This window comes from Macrotis lagotis, chromosome 5 (genome assembly GCF_037893015.1).
Source record: "Macrotis lagotis isolate mMagLag1 chromosome 5, bilby.v1.9.chrom.fasta, whole genome shotgun sequence".
NCBI classification, from domain to species: Eukaryota; Metazoa; Chordata; class Mammalia; order Peramelemorphia; family Peramelidae; genus Macrotis; species Macrotis lagotis.
The window spans coordinates 178,153,194-178,178,933 of NC_133662.1; the positions used below are offsets into that span (position 1 = coordinate 178,153,194).

Consider the following 25,740-nt stretch of genomic DNA (forward strand, 5'->3'; position numbering starts at 1 on the left):
GAAACAATATAAGGAGATGGAGTTAATTTTTTTCCTGGAATTTACACTTAAAGTCAGGAAAAGGAAGCAAAATGCTTATCCTTATGAAATTTTCCTCCATTTGTAGGACTTTATTTATGAAACTTATGCAAAGCTGTGATTGTTTGGGTGAGATGTCAACCTATTAATTCATTGACTATTTTTACTATAATCATAGAATAGCATAGGATTCAGACCCAGGGGGCCATTTACAGATTATTCAATTTAAATTCTTTATTTTAAAGATGACAAAACTGAGGTCTAAATTAAGAGCTTATACAAAGGTAATAGTTCTGAAACTACAGTCAGGAACTGCTGGGGATCCAGATCTCACCTCAGACACTTCCTGGTGAACCTGAGAAAGTTACTACCTCTCTAGTTCCTAGTTTCTTCATCTGTAAAATGGGAATAATTATAATAATATTAATATAATGCAGGATTATGAGGATCAAAAGCAATTATATCTGTGTTATAATTGCTATGTTGTTCTTTTGTCTTTTGATTGGACTCAGATAGATATAGGCCTTGGACGAATTGCTATCTTACTTCTCTTTATAATAATACTAATAGTTTTGGTACTTTAAGGTTTAAAAGTGCTGGATGAGTATTTGATCTTATTACAACCTCAAAATCACCTTGGTAGGTAGATGCTATTATCCTCATTTTATAATTGAGAAAACTGAGGCAGGCAGTGGTTAAGTGACTTGCCCAGAGTCATATAATTAGTGTCAAGGCAGATTATTATTGTTGTTCAGTCATTTTCAGTTGTTTCTGATTCCTCATGACCCTGTTTGGGGTTTTCTTGGCAAAAATACTATAGTGTGTTACTATTTCCTTCTCCAGCTCATTTTACAGATGAGGAAACTGAGAGAAACAGATTTAAATGATTTGACCAGGGACATATAATTCAAGTGTCTGATGCTAGAAGAGCCAGTCCTATAACCACTGGGTTACTTTGAATTCAAATATCCCTCACTCTAGGTGTAGTATTCTATTCTCTGCATCACCTGTTGTACAGATGGATAAAATAACTTTTCACTGTAATTGAATAAAATTATTAAGATATAAGGTCATCTTATGCAAGTCCACTGAAAGTATAAAAAATTAATTTCAGCAACAGAAGCATAATGAGGATGGCATGGATCTCATCCTGGTCCCATGTGATTTGGATTTCCTTGGCTAGGTCTCTACATTTAAAATAACCTTTTGTTTATATAACTCTGTTATCATTTCTATAATTACCAAAGATCACATAGGCACCAAGGGATTCAAATCTAAATCTTCTGACTTCAGGTCTAGTTATCTTCAATCTTCTTTGAAATATTTAGATCAGATTTAGTCATAAGTTCTGGTATTTTCTTCTGTGTAAAAACTTCTATATCACTTCACAGATTTATATCTCATTTCAGTCACTGGACATCTCCTTCCTACTGAAACTTTATCTCTTTTCAAACTACTGCTAATAATCTCTTTTCATCCATGAACCTCCTAGGATGAAGTTATTTCCAAAGAATTAGTTTCATATTTAATATAATCAATACACTCACCCATATACTATCATTGTGTGTATAGACTTGCATATTTAATATAAAATTTTAGGAAACCTTAAGGAATATTGATCTAATTTCTTTGAATGCCATTCATAGGCATTCATAGTAATGAGCTGGTAGACAGATCTTACCAGTCCATGTCAAGAGATATATACACACACATACACACAAATATATACATAAACATATCTGGTTGCATATGTATATATCAATTACACACATATACATAAATTCACTCAAAATGTTTAAACCTTAAAATGATATTAAGACTTTTAAGACTTTCATGTATATGTGTATACACATGAATACATATATAACTATGTGTTCTCATGTGCATGGACATATATTATATATATATATATATATATATATATATATATATATATATATACACATACCTATTTATTTATATATGAAGACATTTTCCCTTTCAGAAATGGATGAAGTGCACATTTACTTCAAATAATCAAATGCATCCTTCCTCACACCTCTTATATTTCTTCTAACAGAACTAGGTTATAAATCATTCTTGTTCAGCCTCCTTTGGACTAGATGGGCTTTGAAGTACCTTCTAAAAATGAAATTCTGAAATTGTGAACTTTTTTTTGACTCATTTGAAACAAACTGCAGTGTAAATACACTTTCTAGGGGAATAATTTTCACAGAGATAACTTTGCAAGGCAGACACACTGAGTGCTAAAGTCCAACCTTTCCCTCAAACCAGAGTTTCAGGTTTTAGCTTTTTTAGGGAAGTTTATTAGTAAAGATAGAAAGTACACAGCCAGGTTTCTGAAAAAATATTGGTTTTTTTTTTTAATAACTACCCTTTTGTATTCCAATGGTCACTCTCCAAAACCAAAGTATAGCAAGTAGAGCTATTCTGGGACTTGATTCTACACATATGAAAAATAGCCACTGAATTACCAAATAATTCTTCTAGGATGTGAGCTTGGCTCATTGGATAAAACACAACACATTTCCTCAACCATGTTTTCAAACATTTATTTAAAATGCCTCTTCAGACAAAGTTACAAGCATGTTGCTGATTGTTTTTGCTGATGTATTGAAAGACAGATTTAGGCACTGTATAGATAAAAACATACTTTTGAAAAGAACTTTTATTTCTTATATTAATTGATTGGATTTGTTTTTTCTCCCCCCACCCCTTTTAATGACTCAAACTCATTTTTCTTTTCCAGAACAAAAAAGAGCTATCACCAAGAAAAAAGGAGATAATATCATATTGAATAATTATATCATGAAGCAAAACAGTTTAAGATATAGATGCAATGGGACTGACCCTGTATAAGCAATCTCTATTGAAATCTCCTAAACCCAAATTATCACACATTTGGCATCAGGTGGCCATTAATAATCAAGAAAAAATTGCCAGACAAAAGAAGAATCCGCATTAGATCAAATGACTGAAAGAAAGAGTTTGCCTTTGGACTTGCCATAGTTGCATTAATATGAACTCACCAGTCAGGAGCTGCTGGTTGTTAGTGCTGGTCATCATTTATTCAACTACCATTCTTATCCAGGAAGCCTTAATTAGGCTTCGTGACAATCAATTTCTGAGACACTAGTGGGATATTATTGACTCATGATCTGTAGGAAGTAACTTCTTTGACTCTTCCATTTCTCTTTGGGATATTTCATTAGGATTTCCCAGATTACTGACCAGGGCAGAGAATTGAAGGTCTGGCAGCCTCAGGATTATAAAGTGAGCTCCCAGTGATTCTTGCCATGAATGGAAGTTCCAAAGAGGCAATCAAAGCACCTCTGCTATGATTGTGTTAATTCTTATCGTCCTGTACTGTCTGCAGTATCCCTAAAGGTGAAAGGCAAGGCAGGATAGAGTTAGGAGGAAATTGGAAAAGAGGTTGATATGTTAAAGTGGGGGTAGGTGGAGCCAGAAGTAGAATGGTAGGCATGAGGTTCCTGGGACCTTTCATGTAGATCTTTAAAGTCTCATAAAGATGGATGAATTAAAACATTATGAACAAAAAAAGTGGTTTAAAACAAGAAATGCCTATTTTTTTGATTAAAGTTTGACACTCCTGAAAAAACTTAAGAAAAACATTTTTCTAAGATAAAAATTAATAAAAGTCTATAGGAGCATAGTAGATTCCAATTAATTCTTCAGAATTTAATCTTTTCAAAATTCAAATGAACTTTCCCAATTTTCCATTTGTTTAATATGGTGAATTATGTTTAGCTTGCAAACTCACCAATAAAATTTAAGATTATCAATTGGTCTCATTCTTGAATACCAGCAAAACTGTTTCCCCCTGATAAATTTTGACTTCTAGCTATGGTTTTATGAAAATTTAAATGGAGGTGTTAGTATTGAAACTGTGACCATATTCTCAAAAAAAAAAAGATTAACCACTTAATCAATCTAAAACAGATCTAGTGACAATGAACCACAAAAGATTTCTTCAAATCATTCCTCATGAATTCCTCATTTAACCATAATTTAAAAAAAAATGTCAAGTATACAAATGAAACCTGAGAGAGTTGCAATCATATGTAATTCAAATCTGTCTTAAATTCACAGAAGATAGGTAATCCACAGTTTTAACCCTTAAATTCCACTAAGAATCCATCCTGTCATATCTGCGCATTACAGAGATTTGTAAACAACATTTAATTATCTAACATTTAGCCATGTTCCAATTCATGGAACTCTAAGAGTACTTAATGGCTTTCTGCCATAATTTGTCTTGAATGAATTTTGGAATATGAGTAAAGTTAAATTCTATTTGTTCAAGTGAAAAGGAAGAATATTAAAATGATAAGAGGCCGGGGGCTAACTGAACCGTTACCAGTTCTATCAGAGTAGTCAATGAAGCTTAAGTCTTCCTTTTCTATTTCTGAGCTATACATCAAACCAATGGTCTCCCATGCAGGTTCGGTTCCATTCTAGGCTACAGTTCCAGCACCATTCAAACTTGCATTGAGGCTGGGGGCATTTCATGTGCATACATCCTCCTGCAGAGAGGGGGGAAAGGACATGATTACTCTGGATTCTAGAGCAAATGATACAAAAGAACAAAAGTGTGCAAATAGGGCAAACAGTCGATGCTAAAAAGAAACTGACTCGAATGAGTTTTTCAAAACCCTTTATTTTACATTTAAAAATATGCAGCTGACCAAAAGGATGAAACGGAATGTAAGGTTTTCAGGAACCGACCACTCTTATTTGTCAAGGTCCCTAGTAGCAAATAATGAGTTTCATATTGGTCCCACTGTTGTTGCTGATGTTTTTTGTTTTTGGCGACAAATTGTTTCACAAAATTATGGGGTTTTTTGTTTATTTATTTATTTATTGCATTCATATGCACATGTATATTTTTCAATTACAAAACTTCCTTCCACCCTCCCTTCACATGCCCCCTCCCCTCAACAGTTAGCATTATACATAGATATTTTTGATAAACATGTTAATAGATTAGTCATTTTTGGTATGAGGAAATAGGATTAAGGGAAAGAGATACATAAGAGATAATTTTTATAATGAATTCATCAGACACAAAATTATGTTTCACAATTTCTGGTTAATTACAAAATCAGACTGGATGAAAAGTCTGTGACAAAATTATGGTGAGAAATAGGCAAGAGCTATATAGCCTGAGTAGGAATGAATGGGCTATGAAATGTTCTCTTAGTGTGATCATCCAAAGTACTGAATCACAAGTGATTATCTGAGGATATTATGTGTTTTCCCTTAGTATACCTACATCTTTCCTTCTGTGTGTGTGTGTATGTATGTATGTATGTATGTATGTATGTGTGAGTGTTTGTGTAAATGTTTTAAGTGCAGACCAGACCTGTGATTTCACTTCTATGAGGATACTCTCTTTACTCATGCAGTACCTGCTCCTCAACTCTTTCTTAGAGAATTGCATGGACATATGCCTTCTAGACTCTTGAGACTGGATCTCCATCTCTTTTAGCCATGACCTTGTGGCAAAACTTTCAATATTTCTTCAGTATTGTAGAATTTGCTAAGATTGAGAAAACAGGAGTCTGGTCTACACAGAGATTGTGAGTTATAATATCCTTTTCCTTTGTACATGAGATTAGCATTTCCTGAACTGGCTTTACAAACATAGACTAAATGCTTCACAATTTAGAGCTGTTTTCCTCAAAATTCCCAAATACAAATGGTACCTACTACTGAAGCAGTAAACCCAAGTCTTCATTAGCAAAACAGATTGAAATATTAAGGCTATTATCTGAATGGTTCCAGCAGTGAATCTGCTTCTGATAGAATCTCTGCAAGGATCATGTGAATGAGTTTGTTATTTAACTTTACCTATTATCCTGTTAAGTCTCTCTCTTTTTTCTGTTAGGGTTTTTTGGTTTTGGTTTTAGTTTTTGCAAGGCCATGGTTTTAAGTGACTTGCCCAGGATCACACAGCTATGTAAGTATTAAATATCTGGGATGGGATTTGAACTCAGGTCCTCCTGAGTATCAGTGCTCAGTGTCCATGCTCTATCCACCAAGGCACCTAGCTGCCCCAATTCTCTTTCTTTCTTTCCTTTTTTCTTTCTTTTTTCTCCTTCCTTCTTTCTCTTTCTCTCTCTCTCTGTCTCTCCCTCCTCTACATCTCTTCCCTCTTCTTTTTGTCTTCTTTGCTTCTTTACCACTTGGAGTTTTCTATGTTTGACATAATTTTCTGTTTTGTTAAATGTTTTCAGTGGTGTCTAGATTCCTCATGATCCCATCTGGGTTTTTCTTGACAAAAATACTGGAAGATGGGGTAGCTAGGTGGTACGGTGGACAAAACACCGGCCTTGGAGTCAGGAGGACCTGAGTTCAAATCCAGCTTGCCCAGGGCCACACAGCTAGGTAATTATTAAGTGTCTGAGGCAATTTTACCCCATTGCCCTGCAAAAAAAAATACTGGAAGAAATTGCCATTTTCTTCTCCAGCCCATTTTACAGATGAGGAAACTGAGGCAAACAGGGTTATATGACTTGTGCAGTCACCCAGTTAATAGGTGTCTGAGGCCAGATTTGACCTCAAGAAGATGAGTCTTCAGACTCCATGCCCAGCACTCTATCCATTGTACCATCCAGTCACCCAAGGCACAAGTCAAGTGAATCCCAATCAATTTTGAACACATATACTATAAGAATCAGTGTTATGTGGTGAAGTTAAGACTGCCTTGGAGACATGGAGGCCTCAATTCAAGTTCTGTCTCTGACACATATTAGCTAAGAATACTGAGTTACCTATTTATTTGTATTAGAGGAGGGACTTTCTACATTCTACAGCAATGAAATCATAGATCTAGAACAATAGCAGCAAAAAAGTTGAAGGCCATATTTCAGTATAATTTTACTAGATTTAGTATCAGAAAGTGCCAGGCCTGAAGTCAGGAAAACTCATCTTTCTGAGTTCAAATCCAGCCTCAGATATTTACCAACTATGTGGGTAAGTTACTCAACTTACCTGGGCAAGTTGCTTAACCTTTGTTGCCTCAGTTTCTTCATCTGTAAAATGAGCTGGAGAAGGAAAAGTCAAACCACTCCAGTATCTTTGCCAAGAAAATCTCAGAAGGATTTGTAAAGTGTTGGACATTACTGAAATAATAACAGCAACAAAAGGATTCAATGAATGATAGTAAGTTAAACTGGGGCATCAAGGTGACACAGTAGATGGACCGCTGGGTCTGGAGTCAGGAAGCCCTGAGTTCAAGTCTGACATCAGATACTTATTAGTTGTCTGACTTTGTTTCTGAACTGTAAAATGTGAATAATAATAGCACCTACTTCCCCAGGTTGTTGAGAGGACCACATGATTTAATATTTGTAAAATGCTTAATATAGTCCCTGGCTTATCGTTACTGTTTTTGAGTCACTTCATTCATGTCCAATTTTCTGTGACCCCATTTTGGAGTTTTCTTGGCAAAAGTACTGGAAGGGTTTACCATTCCAAAGTAGATTGTTATTTCCTTCTCCAGCTCTTTTTACTGATGAGGAGACTGAGGCAAATAGGAGTAAGTAACTTGCCCAGGGTCACATAGCTAATAACTAAGGCTGAAATTTGAACTCAGGAAGAGATAGTGCTATTAAAATTAGTTATTATTAAATTCATTAATTATACATATTATTTAGGTGATGTGAAGAAATATTGTGACTTCTAGACTACTTTTTAGTATCTAAGGAAAATAACTTGAATATAGCATATTCTTCTTGGGGTATACATTTAAACCTATTTGAGTTAGTTGAAATATCTGAATTTCAACATAATGGTTAATAGGACTTTGGTGATGGGTGTAATCTCATCTCCTGGAGAAGCTGAAGTTGATAAATATTTTGAGCTGAGGAGTTCTAATCTAAGCTGAGCTTTGATCATGTTTACATTGAAAATGTATATTCATATAAGGAGTTCACAGACTGTGGAAGCAACCAGGTTGCTTAAGATGGGACAAAACGTCCCAAGTCGTATTCAGAGTAGCTTTAATTTTTTTGTGCTGAGTCAAGTAGGACATATTACTAAATTATTAACAAGTGATATGTAAATGGGTCTCTGCATTTCTGGCCTGGGTGAGATGTCTTAAAAAAACAAAATTGAAAGAAAAGGTTAATAGTAATTTTAAATAATTCTATGGTAGTAAATGGTAATAAAAATATAAGGAATCTGATAGTTTAAAATCATGGGAACAATCACAGGAAAAGAAAGAAAAGATGCAGAAACAGAGATGGTGACACTATCTATTCAACTAATTGCAACAGAAAGGAATATGAGTGCCACTGAGTCTAATTCATGCTAATGGTTCTTCTAAGCACTATTAGTAAAGGAATACTAATCTTCCAAGATCAGTAAGCAGCAGAAAACATAGCAAACTCATTTTTTTTTTAGGTTTTTGCAAGGCAAATGGGGTTAAGTGGTTTGCCCAAGGCTACACAGCTAGGTAATTATTAAGTGTCTGAGACCACATTTGAACCCAGGTACTCCTGACTCCAAGGCCGGTGCTTTATCCACTACACCACCTAGCCGCCCATAGCAAACTCTTTAAGAGCTGATATACAAAGAATTGCCAGTATTGCAGGTCCCTATAGCACTCCCATTGGATCAAAGATTCAGAACTGGAAGGGTCTCAAATCTAATTTGCCCTTTACCTCCCTACCCCCCAGGCCATTTTACAGATGAAGAAAAGTGAAGTAGAGAAAGATGAACTGAATTTGTAAATGGGAGAGTCAGAATTCAAACTCACATCTTGTGAGTATCATACTACATGATCTCCAGGTGACCCTTCATTGAATCTTAGACTGTAGGAGTTCTCGGATAGAATGTAGATGATATACCTGCTATTCTAAAGGATGAAGCATGAAAGTCAATTTGTTTTCAGAAAATAGGAAAAGGAAAGGGTCAGAAATTGGACTTCATAAGGTTGTTAGGATTTTCATATCTTTTGTTATAATTTTAATTTAGCTGATGATCTCTCAGTTTATGGGATGATAGATTTTTAGCTGGAAGTGCCCTAGGATATTTTCTAGTCTAATTCCCTCAAAAGAAAAAGCAGTGACTAAGTGAGGTAGCTTAAGTGATCTTACCCATATTATTTAGGTAGCAGGCAGGAAAAAAATAGGATATACAACTTCTGCCTTCAATTCTAGTAATCCTTTTACTGTATATATCTTTTCAAATATTATTGGGAATATGATTGCTAACATGTCAAAGGTCTATTCCATCTCCATTTTTCTGATTCCTATTCATGAAGTAGTCTTTCAGTTCAAAAGGATTGAAATGTTTGATGGAAACATACACAAGTCTTCCTTTCACAATACATCCATGTGTAGGATATCCAGGAAGCTATAATATTTTTGGTGGTTTACAGATGGTAACTCAAATAGCTACCATTAGACAAATTACAAAGAAGAACCATCACTGGGACTGGGCATGGATGCTAAGATCTATGACTCAATTTATTATTGTTATCATGCTGCTAGCTTTCATTGATGATAGCTTTACTAAGAGCTGACTATTTTTAAATTGTAAGACAGACTTACCATTTTTTTCCACTGGTATATGGCAACGGGGGCAAGGTTTGGTTGTTTTCTTGATTGTTTCTTTGGAGGCCTCCTCCCATCTTGCTTTCTCTGCAGCTTGTTCATCCACCATAAAGGCCTATATAAAGAAAGGTAAAAAGTCTTATTGAGTTCAGCTCGTCATCTGAGGAGAGAATAGGGATTCTTAACCCTTCTTTATGTATTATAGATCCCTTTAAAAGTCTGGTAAAAACCGATGGAACCTTTCTTACAAGAATGTTTAAAATGTATAAAAAAGAATTCACAGGATTAAAAAAAGAACAAATTATATTGAAGTGCAATAATCAAAGTATAAGACAATAACAACAAAGGATTTTTGTTGGATTAAGAATGCTTGCATTTTTGTTAAAAATTACTCAGAAAATGGGGATAATTAAATACTTTTAGACAAAAAAGAGTAAAATTTATCTTATACAACAAGTACAAAGTAGTCTCCAGGAAAGTCCTTCTTCAATTCTATACTAGGAACAACTTAATAGAATTTTATCATAATTATAAGAATAACATTTACATATCACTTTAAAGTTAGTGGAACACATATAGTAGCTCATTTGATTCTTTCAGCAGATGGAAAGGGAATTGATATTATTATTATTATTATTATTATTATTCCAATTTTACCCATAAGGAAACAAAAGATGAGAGAGTTTAGGTAACTTGTTCAGAGTCACACAGACTAGGGTCAGGTGATTGGCCAAGGGTTTGTTGTCTGAAAACCCACTTTGCTGAGTTTGGATGAACTCATCAACAGAAAGGCAGTCTCAGGGTGAGGATTTTTTTTTTGGCCATGATGACTCATGAAACTATCCATTATCATGTAGATGGGACCAGTTTTTTTCATTGTGGGGGATTATTCATACCAGTGAAATCACAGGTCTTAGTTAAAGATTTCTTGAGGTATTAAAAGTAATGATAAATTCCATTAAATGCAATTAACATAAAATGTTCTTTTAGTATTTGATAAATGTCCACTGAAGACATTAGAAAAATAATTCCCTGTTGTAAAGTTTGATATGCTTTATTTTATTGTTTTGAATGAGAATCCAGTCATTCTTCATTTTCCTACCTAGAAATAATTTGAATTTGTGAAGTTTAGTGAATAAAAAACTATGCTTTCCATTAAATAGATCAGAGGTTCTTATTCTGGGACTCTTGAATATGTTAGTTTAATATTTTGATAACTGTATTTTCAGTATACTTTTTGGGTTATCCTTTGTATTTTACTTTATTCATTAAAGACATTATTTTGATCTTGGGATAACTAGGTAGCACAATGGATAGAGCACCAGAGGTTGAAGTCAGGGAGATGTGAATGCAAATCTGGCCTCATACACTTATTAGCAATGTGATCCTAGGCAATACTGTGATCCAGGGTAACACTTCACCCTGTCTGCCTCAGTTTTCTCATATATAAGATGAACTGGAAAAGGAAAAGGCAAACCACTCTACTCTCTCTATCAAGAAAACTCATCAAAAAAAGGGTCATGAAGAGTTGGAGACAACTGAAAATGACTTAACAACAACAAAAATTCCAAGAAAAGGACAATAGATTTTAACAGATCACCAAAAAAATTTCACCAAAAAACTACAGATTGTCAACTCCCTGAGAGTTTGGGCAAGGTCATTACAGTAATCACAGGGCAAATCCTCTACTTAATAAATTCTTGTTGAAATGAACTGAATGACATTTCCATTGATTTTTGGCCACTTAAAGGTAGTCGAGGAAGGGGCAGGATCAAGAAATAAGGCCAGTGTGAAGCAGAAGAAGGAAGCTATGTGTTCAGGGAAGGTCACTGAGACCTGAATCTTCCCTGGCTCCTGAATCAAAAGAGGTTAGGAGCCTTCTAATCTTTCATTGTAAAGATTCATTCAGTCCTTGCCTAATCCATCAGTGACTACAATCTGTACCACTTTAATCACTGAACATCTACAAGAGAGAAAACTTGAACTTGCTTGATTCCAGGCCAAGGACACTTCAGAGAAGAAATATTTTTCCAATTGTTAATCCAAACAGCATGATTCAGTGTTTGGGAATAGCCTTTTCTTTCATGCCTCAGATTTATTTCACTCATGACCTCATTGAACTGAACTCAGAGGAACAACTACCAACCTCTTTCCCTTTGCTTGAACTTCTCAGGATTAAGTTATCTTGTCATCTCTAACTTATTTTAAATCTAATAGAAACACAGAAGTGGTTCAATTTAGTAACTCCAACACTAATTTAGTGGCAAATGATTTAACTTCTGTGTGTTTTAATTCACCCATCAAGGGATCTTAAATTTCAAGCTGGAAGGGACCTCAGAGGCTGTCTAGACTAGTTCCTTAATATTATAAATGAGAAAAGTGGGGTCCAGAAATTAAAAGTTACTTGTCCAAGGTCAAATAGATAAAATAAGTGAATTATAAATGCAAGACTACACACTTCCTGGTCAGTAGGCTTCCCACCATTCTGATGATAATTGAGTAGAACAAATGAGACCACAGCTATTTGGTGAAGGCAGAGTGTTACAATGAAAAGAAAAGGGATGCTGAAGCCAGTGAACTGAATTCAAATTCCATCTTGGATATTTACTACCTCTATGTCTCAGGGTAAGTTGTCTGTTTCATTGTCTGAAGGTGTTAGACTAGGGGCCTCTAAAATTCCTTCTGGCTTCAGGTCTGTGATTCTTATGGCCTGATTAACATGAATAAAATATTATATAAATGTCTATTGTTATTAGAGGTGTAGAGAATTATGTAACTAATGATATGCTTAACTTTGATTGAAAACCCAATCCAAATCTGTTTAGTAAATTCATAAACTCCTACTTCAAGTGGTAGATATGTGTTACTCCTTCATGTCAAGTCGACAAACATTCCTATAGCAAGTGTCTGCTATGGGTCAGTCACTATGTTTAGCACAGTTCAAGTAACAAGAAAAAACCCATGACCTCAAGAACATTATTTACTAATGGGGGAAAGGAACACATAAATGGAATCTAAAAAATGGTACAATGAAGAACCCAGGAGAAAAATCCAGAAAAGAATGAAAGTGCAAACCGGACTGATCTGGGTACCATCCTTAGAAGAGAGGTCCTAGGAGGAACTGACATGTCAAAGGAAGGATCTTTAGGGGTACATGCATATTTCAGGTTAAGAGGGCTACTGGGGAGGAGTAAACTTCGAAGGTGAGAAGGTTACTTAGTAGTGATGGAAAGAATGTATATTGAACCTGGAAAGGAACTTCATAACAGTTCTGTGTTGACTATAAAGCTAAAATGTCCCATTTCTCAAGGATACAATTAGGTAGGAGTATTTTCTGTCCAAGAGGGTGAGACCTGACAATCAAGGGGCCATCCATCTCCTATAATCTGATCTGAGATGGTAAAGGACATGTAAGACAAGCCAAACAGTGACAGAAGCCAAGAACAGAGAGACATGGATGACTAACTTCTCTGGTTATCAGAGTATAACCACCATGGTTTATTAAAAATAGGCAGCTCAATAGAGTGAAACATCAGTATCTTTATTTTTTAAAAAATGGAATTAGGAAATAGTATCAATATTAAGAAAAGCACCCAAAGTTAGTAGTCAATTTCTAGTTTTCATAATATAATTCTGAATTCAAGCTATCAAACCTGATAAAAGGATTCAACATAAAATTAAAATGCAAACTTAAGGATTTGGGGGAGGTGCATTATGATTTTTTCCTCTAAAACAATCAATGCTAATTTAATTCTGCAAGATAGGGAGAAGCAGTGATTCTTGAATAGGAAGGGGATGAAGATGCATTCTTGTGCAAGTGAAGAAACTTGGGATGTTTATTTCTCTCATGATCTCAGAGGACCAACTCCTACCCTCTCTCCCTTTCCTAGAACTTCTGATAAAGAACTTCCTGAAGAAGAGAAAATAAGGGGACCATGAAAGTCATCTTCAATATTATGAAAGGCTTTCTTGTGGAAGATGAATAGACTTTTTCTGCTTTACCTTGGAGGAAGGCAGAACTAGTGACACCTTGAATGGAAGGTACAAAGAGGTGGATTTATTTATCTTCTATGTAAGGAAAGAAAGCAAGAGAAAGTGATGATAGCCCTCCATCACCATGGGTGAACTTCCTCTACGAGATTTTGAGAGAACATGAATAAGACTATCAAAGGATGGTCAAGGTGGTTGAGTTTTGATGTACATCTTTGGAGGGAGCTCCCAAATCAGGAAGTTAATATATCTGTTGGAGTGTTTGAAAGTAAGAGAAACCTTCCCAAAAATTTGGATTTAGATTCAGAGGACCTGAGTTCAAATGCTAGCTATGTGATTTTGAGGAAGTCACTTCTCTTCAATGTGACTTGGTTGTCTTATATAAAAAATAAGAAGGCTGGACTAGATCACCTGAAGGTCTCTACAATCCTGTGAATTAGCACTGTCAAAAAAGAATAGATTGCTTAGGGAAGAAGTGAATTTTTTCTCTTCAGGTTTTCAAGTCAAAACTGGATGATCTCTTAATGGGGATATTATACAGGGGATTTATGTTCAGACAGAGGCTGAACTTTATGAGACCTCTTTCTAACTTTCTGATTCTCAGAATCAGATGCCTGGGACTTTAGACTTAACCTTAGAAAAAGTGCCCATCGACATACCAATTTAATGGTTACTCAGCATGCGTCATCTAACATTCTTTGACTGTGCTGTAATGCTGCCCTATTTTGTCAATATGCCATTTGTCTCTCAAAAAAACACCTTACTGTAATATTTCTTTTTCACCTTTACTTATAGAGTTATGTGCTTTATAATGATGCTTCAGCCAGGAAAACACTGTGTGAAAATGTGGAAAAGGTCAAATAGTACCCTCTCTGTCTCTCAAACCTTCTGAAATCAAAACCTGCTTTTGATTAGGCAAAGATCTAAAACTCATTCATACCATGGTGTAAAAGACTAATAAAAATATTAATTTTATGCATATGCTATATTTTTAATGTAAATTAAATTTTAAACTTTTTCTATTATATGCATTATTTATTTATTACAATATTTTTTGTACAAATGTTTTTTTACATTAATAAAATATTCTTGTTTAAGAGTAAATGCAATACCCCTCCCCCATAAATATAAACTTGCTTGAGCGATAAAGGGGAGAGAAAAAAATTAAAATTAAAAAAATAATAGTAATAATTGTAGGTATGGCCAGGTGGTGCAATGGACAAAGCACCAGCCCTGCAGCCACGAGCACCCGAGCCCTCATCCAGCCCCATACACCCAACAATCACCCATCCATGTGACATGCAAGCCACCGGATCCCCACTGCCCTGCAAAAACCAAAAAGAAGGAGAAAAAAAGACCCAAAATAAAATAAATAGTAATAATATTAGGGGTGGCAGGGTGGCAGACAGAGCATTGGCCCTTGAGCCAAGAGGACCTGGGTCCAAATCCGGCCTCAGACAACCATCACCCTGTTATGCGTCTCCAGGCAGGCCACCCAGCCCCATTTGCCCTGCACCCTCCCCCCAAATAATAATAATAAAAAATGTGCTTCAGTCTTTGTTCCAACACTAATAACTCCATCATGGGTGGATCACATTCTTTATGGTAAGTACATCACTAAAGTTACTTCCTTATTTTTCTAACGTTGCCATTGCTGATCCCAACTCCCTCCTTTCTTTTTCTCCACTACCATGTACTATATTTTCTCTCTCCTTACATTCTGACTCTGCTGTAGAGCAGCTGAGTGGCACAGCAGACAGATCCCTGGTCCTGGGGCCAAGAGGCCCTGAGCCCCTATACCACCCCTTAGGCCTAGCATCTATCTGGCCCTCTGGTCCTGGACAGGCCCTCCAATCCCAGCCCCTTGGAAGAAGTAAAAAAGAAAATGTGTTATATCTGACCACTCTCCCCGCATGGTACATCCTTTCCTCCTTTATTCAGATCCCCATCCCTTCCCCCTATTCCCCCCTCCTTCTTACTCCAGATGTCTATACCCCATTGAGTATATATGCTGTTTCCTCTCCTAGCCACCTCTGATGACAGCAGAGGTTCCTTCATTCCCCCTTGCCTCCCCGCTTCCACATCATTGCAATAGCTCATTGTAATAAAGAAAAATCTTATTATATGAAATATCTTGGCCTGTTCCCCCTCTCCTTTTTCTTTCTCCCATTACATTTCCCTTTTTTTCTATTGACTCCATTTTTACACCATATTTTATTTTCAAATTCAGCTTTCTCCTGTGCTTCAACTATAAAAGCTTCCTCTACTTGCTCTATTAACTGAGAAGGTTCATATGAGTATTATCAGTGTCATTTTTCTATGCAGGAATGCATGCAGTTCATCATCATTAAGTCCCTCATATTTTCCCCTTCTCCTCCATTCTCTATGCTTCACCTGAGTCCTGTATCTGAAGACTAAACCTTCTGTTCAGCTCTGGCCATTCCAAAAGGAACATTTGAAATTCCCCTGGTTCATTGAAAGTCCATCTTTTTCCCTGGAAGAGGACATTCAGCCTTGCTGGGTAGTTCATTCTTGGCTGCATTCTAAGCTCTTTTGCCTTCCGGTATATTATATTCCAAGCCCTAGGAGCTTCCAATGTAGTTGCTGCTAAGTCCTGTGTGATCCTGACTGCAGCTCCACGGTATTTGAACTGTGTCCTTCTGGCTGCTTGTAATATTTTCTCTTTGACTTGGGAGTTCTGGAACATGGCTATAATATTCCTAGGGGTTGGTTTTTTGGGATCTCTTTCTCGGGGGGATCGGTGGATTCTCTCCATTTCTATTTTGCCCTCTGCTTCTAGAATATCAGGGCAATTTTCCTGTAGTAATTCTTTGAAAATGATGTCAAAGCTCTTTTCCTGATCATGACTTTCAGGTATTCCAATAATTTTTAAATTATCTTTCCTAAGTCTGTTTTCCATATCAGTTTTTTTTCAATGAGATATTTCACAATTTTCTTCCAATTTTTCATGTTTTTGGTTTTGAAGTATTGATTCCTGATTTCTGGTAAATTCATCAATCTCCCTGAATTCTATTCTTTGTCTGAAGGATTTATTCTCCTCAGAGAGTTTTCTTATCTCTTTTTCCATCTGGCCAATTTTGCTTTTTAAAGCGTTCTTCTCCTCAATAACTTTTTGAATTGTTTTATCCATTTGACCTAAGCTGGTTTTTAGCATGCTATTTTCTTCAGCATTTTTTTGGATTTCCTTGACTAAGCTGCTGACTTCATTTTCATGTTTTTTCTGCATCTCTCTCATTTCTTTTCCCAGTTTTTCTTCTAACTCCCTCATTTGATTTTCAAAGTCTTTTTTTAAACTCTGACATAGCCTGATCCCAATTTCTGTTTTTCTTGGAGTCTTTAGATGCAGGACCTTGTGCTTTCTCATCTTCAGACTATTTTGATCCTTCTTGGGCTCATTTGCAAAATATTTCTCAATGGTCTTCCTCTTATTTCACTGCTTTCTCATTTTCCCAGCCTGGGCCTGGTTTGGGGTGTTTCTTGAGCTTTTGGGACACTCCCGCAAGGGTCTCAATGTGTGAGCCTCTGTCCTCCCTCCTGGTCTGTGAATGACCATATGTGCCCCCCTCTGCCATGGGGCTGAGGTGGGAGGGGGCCCTGCTGTTCTATGGGGTTCTAGACTGCAATCAGGTTCTGAATGTGGTCACAGCCCCAGAGTCCTGTTCCAGAGGCAGAGGTCAGAGCTCTTTAGTCTCTCTCTTCACTCCCCTCCCTCAGCTCAATGGGCTCATGCCCTGGGGGCTCCTGCTTATGGGCTCCGCCTGCTTCAGTTCCTGGATCTGGCCTGGGGTGGCCACCACGCTGCTTCCTGTGTGCCCTGAGGGCTGGGCTCCACATGCTCGCTCTGGCAGAGGTCCCTCACTGTTCCCCCACTTAGTGCCCGGTGCTCCCTGGGGTGTAGCTCCCGAGACTCCCCCGCTACTGTGAGCCATGGCTCCCAGCGCCCTGGGACTGCCTCCAGGAGGCTGAAGTTATTTCACTCTGGCAGGCCACCCCTCTGGCGGGGCACCCCTCCAACCTCAGGGAGCAGAGTCTTTCTTATCTTTTCCAGGTTACCTTGAGTAGGAGAACTGCCTCACTGAGTCTCTCTGTGGCTTCTGTCTCTCGAAAGTTTAGTTAGAGTCCTTAGCTTTAAGTTTTATCAGGGAGCTCCTAATACTCGATCCTTTCTTGTCGCCATCTTGGCTCCGCCCCCCTCTAAATTTTAAACTTTAATATAAAATTAAACTTTAATGTAATTTTAATGTAAAATATTTTTGTGTTTTTAGATTTTGTGAAAATTTTTGCATACAAATTTGGATTTGATCCAATTTTCCTATGAGGTACATAAAGGCATTTTATCACCCCTTTTCAACTGAGGTTCAGAGTAAGTAAAATGAACTGTTCAAGGTCATTAAAAGGATAAATTAGGCATCAGAGGCAGTATTAAAACCCAACTCTTTCCTAATTCCAAGCTCATCCTTCTAATATGGAACTGTAATATTTTCTGACCCTGCTTTAAAGTGTTTTTGTCCTAAGTAACATTATTAGCTAAAAGATAGGGAAGGTATAGTGAGTATCTTCTGACTAAATTCCTTTCACAGAACTTATATTTGTCCCTTTTCCAGCCTGAGTTATGGTTAATATTGCTTCCCCCCCCCCTTCTTTTAGGTATCTATGTAGAGTGTGTTTATATGCTTTTAGAATTGAGTGTCATGAATATTTCAATAAGAGTGAAACAAAATGTTAACTATAGAACCATACATTAAAATACACCGACCAATGTGTATCATTGAGTATATATATATATATATAGATAGATAGATAGTTTAAAGAGTTACTGATTTCTTTTCTAAAGATACTTTTCTAAAGCGTCTGAATACTTGATTTATTTATTTATTTTAAAAATTACATGCAAAGATAGTTTTCAACATTTATCCTTTTGCAAGACTTGAGTTCCACATTTTTCTACCTCTCTCCCTTCTCTTCCCCCCCATTGACAGAGAGAAATATGATATATGTTATATGTGTACAATCATGTTTAACATATTTCTGTATTAGTCATGGTCTGAGAGAAGAATTAGAGCTAAGAGGAAAAAAACCCATGAGAAAGAAAGAAAATAATAGAGAATTAAAAAAAAATTGAACATGGTATGTTTTGCTATACACATTCAGCCTCCATAGTATTTTCACTGCATGTGTATGATGTTTTCTATAATAGTTCTATCAGCACTGGTTTTTTTGGCAATGAGTGATTTTGGCAAGGCAATGAGATTAAGCGACTTGCCCAAGGTCCCACAGCTAGGTAAATTATTAAGTGTCTGAGGTCAGATTTGAACTCAGGTACTCCTGACTCCAGGGCCACTGTTCTATCCACTGTACCACCTGGCTGCCCCTTTCAGCTTTGCGTTTAATCACTGAACTGGTGAGAGAAGCTGTGCCTATCATAGTCAACATGACCAAAACAGTACAATTTTAATTGATGAATGAAGCTCCATTTTCCATTCAAAGTTTTCTCAAAACCACTGTCAGAAATCCAGGCCAGCTGTTCAGATCAGATCACTTCACAAGGTAATGTTTCAGGGATTTTTCTTTTTCCACTGAGTCTAGATGTCTTGTCCCCTTTGAAGGATGGAAAATTGATAGAAGGACTAAAATTCCTAAATAGAGAAGGAAAGCAATTGGAGCAGGAGTACTCTGGATATAGAGTTGTACTGTGGAGAATGTTCTCCATTATTTTCTGGTCATGCCCTTTGCAGCAGGAGAAGGCATAGTCCTAATGAGTAGCTGCTGTTGCTCAGTGAGTGCTATCTTAGCCACTCTTTGGGGGTCACTCTTTGCAGACAGACCACTCTGTGGCACATGCATTGGAGAATACCTGGAGCCAGATGCTGAACCACTCCTCCAGTACCACCCTCGTCCTTTTCACCAGAAATGTTCTCTCTTTTTTTCTCCTGGAGTCGCAGCCCAGCTTCTTCTTCTCTTCTTTTCTTTTCTGGATCGTGCTGCTGTAACAATATGGCCCCAGCTCCATGCAGTTGAATCTATGTTGATCTAAGCTTCTTTTCTTTCCTTTTAAACACTTTAATCCTCCTTAATTTCAGCTTCTGTAATCAGCCTGTCTTTTGAGAAATTCACCATCTAGCTGCTTTTCCAAAGGATCTAACTTGTGACTTTGTAATAACTTGTAAACTTCCATGCAACCTGTGAAGGTGGTGCCATGATTTGAAAGTGAATTGTATTGAAATGAGAGGGCTCTGCAAAGTCACCAGCCTCACTTTGTCTTGGTCCAGTGGCTGGACTGGGGCATGATCCAGGATACCATGGGAGACCTTGGGTTTTTTTTTTTAAGCTAGGTCTCATTTTGACTGAAGTAATACTTAATCAGTGATTTAAGATTGAGTATGAAATGAGGTAAAGAAGGCATCCCTATTGAAACAATGAAATACTTAGCTACAGCATGAGAGATTTGGTAGTTCATGAACAAAATTTAAGAGATTTACTGAAGCCAATATTTAAAATGGGCCAAGTACTAGCTCATAGCTGAAAAAACAATTTTTTCGTCAACATTCTTTCCATCTTCCACTTGATGACTTTCAGTGAAAGAGAGCTTACCCCTCTTACAGATGTTATAGAAAGTTATTCCTGAAGGTAAGTTTCAGAACTTGATGATAAAACCTATTGCTTCCTTTCTCATTCTATCAAAAGCTGTAAAATAAAACTCATGGGAACCATTTTTTCCTCATTCCATGCTGAGTGAGCCTGTCTGATCTCTACATTGCTGTCATAAGTAGGTTCTACATATCAAAAATTATTTCCCAGTAACATGAAGACATTAAAGCCTGATTTCATGAAACCTCTGCTATAGATCCAGGAGATAGATCTTTTGAAACTAGCCCAGTTTCACACATATTTTAGTTTTCATTTCCTTTTCTAACCACTGTTTTGGTGTTACTGCTTCCTGTAATAATGTTTTACTTAAATTATGTTTATATAGTATTATGAAAGATATGGCTGTTGAAGTTAAATCAAACAATCAACAAGCTAAATGCCTATGTGGAATGACAGACAAAAATGAATCAGTCTTTGCTTTAGGAAATTCATTGCTCCATTAAGGGAAACAATATGTACACATATAGGCTTATATAAAATATAGGTAGAGGGAAAGGGATCAGATCACAGATTTCATTGGAATAGGGAACTTTTGGATGCAGAAATTCTCTTCATCAATCAGGCTGGTCTCATCTCTATACATAGTTTAAATAGTCATATAGTTTTGTGAATTTTGAAGAGGAAATTTTAAATTTTAACAAGGAGGGACATCCTGTAACTATGCAGTGCATATGTGACCATTTTTGGATGATACATTTTCTAAGTGTAGATTGGTAGAATAGGTCTCCCTGTCTGGCTACCTTGGTCAACTGATCTATCTCCATTAGACAATTTCTTGTGGGGTCACATCAAAATTCATGTATGTATCAAAACCTCATTGCTTAGACTAGGATGGCAAATGCAACTTTTCCAGTCACTGATGAAAGTTTTTACAAAATTATTTTAAAATTTTTTAATAATTAGCCTTCCAAATGGTTTTTATAAATTTTTAGCATTTATACATCTGAAGTTATGAAAGTATAAATTGCCCCAAGAATTTCTGGACATCATATTATGGGTTATATATGATTATATTAATGAATGTGATACCACTCTGAAAAAAAGGAACAATAGGATTACAGAAAATGTAAGATATATGTATCTATCTATCTATCTATTTATCTATATATATACAAATATATACACATATATACACATATACACAAACATATACCTATATGTATATACACACAAACACACACATATATGCATACACAGATATATGTATATTATATATATAATATATATATACTAATTTCTGAAGTTTTAAGACTGGATAGCTGAGAGAATGGCAGTACTATTAATATGAATAGAGAAGTCAGAACACAGAATTAGCACTAAGCTAATTAAAGTCTATCTATGCAGGACTAGAGCTTAGGGAAGAGGTAATGGTTGGAGACACAGTTTTTGGCAATCAATTGCATAGAAATTCAAGGCATTGGAATGAATAAAACCAATGAGATAAATGTAGACAAAGGAGAGAAAGTTAACAAAAAAACTTTGTGGAGTATTCAAAATTAGGTGTGGGAAGAAGGAAGAGAAGGATCTTTCAGAGAGGTAGGAGCGCCAGGACTGTAAGTGTCATGAAGAGTTTCAAAGAGAAATGCGTGGTTAGCAGTATTATATGCTGGAGAGAAATAATTGGGAAAAAACTTTGGATTGAAGATCAAGAGATTGGTTGAGGCTTTTGAGAAGGTCTGAATAGGGTTTTTGGGGGGGGGACATTTCGGGGAGTCAAAAAGTGAGGGGGGTGGTAAGGAATGGAGGCAGTAAAAGAAAAGAGAAATATTTCATCCTTCTACCACTACTTTGCTCATTTCTCCTTTTGTTCCGGCTCTTGAAAAAAGTCATCTCGTGATTCTACTTTCTCACATCACTTGTACCCTAACCCTGTATACTCTGATTTTTGCCATACTTCTGTAAAAATTGTTTTCTTGAAGGTCACCAGTGACCTCTTAAATGCCTAAAGCAGTAGATTTTTCTCCATTGGAATCACTTGCATCAGTTCTGTAGCACTTAGTAACACAGTTAAATAGCTTTTTCTTTCAACAAAAGAGACAAACTGAAAATTAAGTCCACAAGCCCATCAGTCTCATTTCTTCCACATCCACTGAATAGGATGTGTGTGAATGACAGGTAACACAATACCATGATTGCTTCTGTATGACCAACTAACCTCAGGTAACTAATGAAATCATGGGAAGATGGCCCTTCCCACTGCTTGTTCAATTATCAGTGACTAAGTCACTTATTTAAAATCTGAAATTGCAAACTTCTAGAGGGTAGAGATCATGATCAAATACCTGAGATTACTAGAGCTAATATGGTCTTTGATGATGATGATATCCATTTGAAACAAATTTAGGTAATCATGAACAACTTATTAGATTTAAAAATTAACTTTCACCTGAAGAATTAAAGGGATAATTGAATGGCCTTCCACTTAGTCTTGGATATATATGTCTAACTTGAGTTATATAAAACTGGAAAGCAATATCCTGCTTTCTCAATGCTTTGTGATAATGGTTTTATGATGAAATGGCACTTGATAACTCACTACAAATGATCAGGTTTCTTTGAATCACAGTGGCTCAAGGAGAGCAGAAAAACCTGCCATTTTCTAGTTCTGTATGCTTGGGCATTTCTTTCTTGTTCATTCACTAGACTAGGGCATAAAGGAGGATTTCCCGTTTTCTCACTTCATGGCTTCCTGGAAACAGAGATGGCCATTCAATGTAACCCTTATATATAACAAATAACCAACTCTACAATTTTCCCAACAACTGGCCTGCCATTCTTGAAGATCTCAAATGATGGGGAACTACTAATTCCCAAGACTGCTCACTCTACTTTTGGATAGCTCCAATTTTTAGAAAGACCCTAATCTCTTGTGATAAATGCTGGAGAGCCACATGTGATCCCTCCAAAGTGACTTGAGAGTCAATCTTTGAGTCAAAGAGGTGCTATGATCTGTAATGAATTCTTGAATAGGAAGTATATGAAAAGATGAGAAATGGTCTAAGCTAATTAAAGAGATTGATAGCTTTAAAAACATAGTTTACTTCAAATTCCCAAGAGGGGTTAAAATATGCATATACACATATGTACACACACACCTATATAATATATTCTAGGAATCATTTCTATGAATATATTTGCATATATATGTTCTAGGAACTTTTTTCTACCTTTCTGTCTCCAAGCCATAATATATTATATAAGTGACTGGATTCTCAAGGACTACAGTAGGATATAAATTTTGGCAGTTCATCTAAAGTTATGGACTTTCTGTCTGTCATAAGAACAAGCAGAGTCAAAATTGCAGGGTTTCATCATGAGAAGGTTGACCACTGAATTATTTTTTTTAAAAGAGGGAGGAACACAGCCCAAACAACTCATCAGGATAATTTCTTAAGATGTGTGTGTGGGAGGAAGTGAAGTGAGGGTATGGTGCTTGCAATCTGTACTTATAGAGAGGGCTAGAGGGAGCGATGAAATCATGGGTCTCTGAAGTATTAAGGTATAAATTAGATAAGACATCTGTTTGACTGTGTAGTAATTAGACAAGTATTATGACATTAAAACCAAATTGCATTCATTTTCCAAACATGATTAGAGAATCACTAATCTTGATAGAGCTGACCCAATTTAGACAGAAATCTTTTTTAGGTGAACTTTGGTTTTAAAATTTCACCATTCCACATAAAAATTAAGTACCCAAATGGTACATGCTTGTGGCAGCAATTAGAAAATGATGCATAATTACTGAAATCTATAGCCTAGGCAAAGACTAGTTTCCACAATTCAACATGCCTCCTGGGAAGCTGGGGGATAGAGATGCAGAAGAGAAGAAACAGATGTTCTGATGGAGAGAACTGGATAGTTAACTCCCTGTGAGCTGCACGCCTCCCACTGGTAAGTTAAAAAACTGCATTATCTTTTAGTGAAATTTGGAAAAATCCTTCATATGATCATTAGAGCATTAACAGGAACCTTATACATTTCCAAGTGGGTTTCTCTATTCACTCAATATTTCTGAAAGCATTGCTATTATGTTTTTAATGGATTCAGAAACGGGGAAGTAGTTGGAGGACTGAGATTTCTGACCTTAATGCTGAACAGACAGACCAGAGGCTACTTTGCTTGTTCTAAGTGCCCACTCAACCTCTCCAGGAAATCAAATGAGAGCATTTGGAAGGTAATCTGATGGTTATTATTGGTACTTAGGGCTAAGATGTATCCAAGACTGCAAAGCGTATTCTAGGACAACATGAAGCAGAGGAATTGACAAATGAGACAAAGATCTCATACATAGAAAAAATATAAGCGCACCAAAGCTAACTGATAAGTTATTTTCTATTGCTTTAAGATACTGAAAAACTTTAATATATTTTCTCCTTTGATCTTCACAACAACCTTGGGAAATGAGTGTAATTATTTTTTCCATTTTACAGTTGAGGAAATTGATGCTGAGAAAGGTTAAGGAATTTGATCAGCATCACCCAGATAATAAACATCTAATGCAGAATCTCAACATGGTTCTTCCTGACTCTAAATCCTGTGCTCTTTCCTGGGCCATTTAAATTACCTCAAATGATAAATGCTTATTTTTCAATGGATGGAAAAAAGTAATTCTAAATATTAATAGCAAAGTTTCTAGTATAACTTTTATTAGTTCTTAGGACACTTTTGTTTAATTATTGTTGTCCCAAATTGTCAGATGGAGGGAATAATCTATATTTTATGGGGAAGAGAACAAAGGAAGCAAACAAGCACCTGTATATTATTATGAAGAACCTACCATGTGCAAGGGCAAGTGTTAAGTGTTTTACAAATATTATCTCATTTGATCTTCACAACAACCTGTAAGGTAAGTGCCATTCTGATCCTTGTTTCATAGTTGAGGAAATTGAGGCAAATAGCCATTAAATGACTTGCCCAGGGGTTGGTCACACAGCTAGTAATTTTCTAAGCTCTACTTTGAACTCAGCTCTTCCTGACTCCAGGTCCATTACTCTATCAATTAAGTAACCTAGCTGCTTAAGTAAGAAAAACTAGGTGTTTCCACTTCATAATAAAGGGGCAGCTAGGTGGTGCAGTGGATAGAGTGTTTGGATACATGAAGACTGTTTGGTGCATTTAAATCCAACCTCAGATACTCACTAGCTATGTGACCCTGGGCAAGTCACTTCAAGCTCAGTTTCCTTATCTGCAAAATGAGCTAGAGAAGGAAACAGAAAACTACTCCAATATTTCTGTCAAGAAAACCCCTAAATGGGGCTACGAAGAGTCAGACATGATTGGAAAATGACTGAATAACAACAAAAATTCCTCAGCAAATGATTAAAACTTCAGTCAGGTATCTGGCTTACATCCAACTTAGATTAGTAATTACTGGAAATTATTATGTTCATCATGACAGAAACACATTTAAATGAGAATCATAGTAACATCCCCAGGCTTCTGAGGAAAATGAAAATACTTTGGTGCAAAGTGAACACTT

General features: G+C 36.3%; 1 protein-coding gene across 4 annotated transcripts in view; it reads right to left on the minus strand.

Moving 5' to 3' along the window:
• Nucleotides 1-2,590: 2,590 nt before the first annotated feature.
• PRKN (parkin RBR E3 ubiquitin protein ligase) overlaps nucleotides 2,591-25,740 on the minus strand; it is a 2,033,074-nt gene continuing 2,009,924 nt past the window's right edge. For all 4 annotated transcript variants that reach the window (XM_074187997.1, XM_074187995.1, XM_074187996.1 and 1 more), the window contains 2 exons: nucleotides 9,597-9,714; nucleotides 2,591-4,562 (listed from right to left, as the gene is read on the minus strand). In XM_074187997.1, the coding sequence (XP_074044098.1) occupies nucleotides 4,450-4,562; nucleotides 9,597-9,714 (231 nt within the window). In that variant the 3' untranslated portion in view covers nucleotides 2,591-4,449. The remainder of the gene's footprint in view (nucleotides 4,563-9,596; nucleotides 9,715-25,740) is intronic.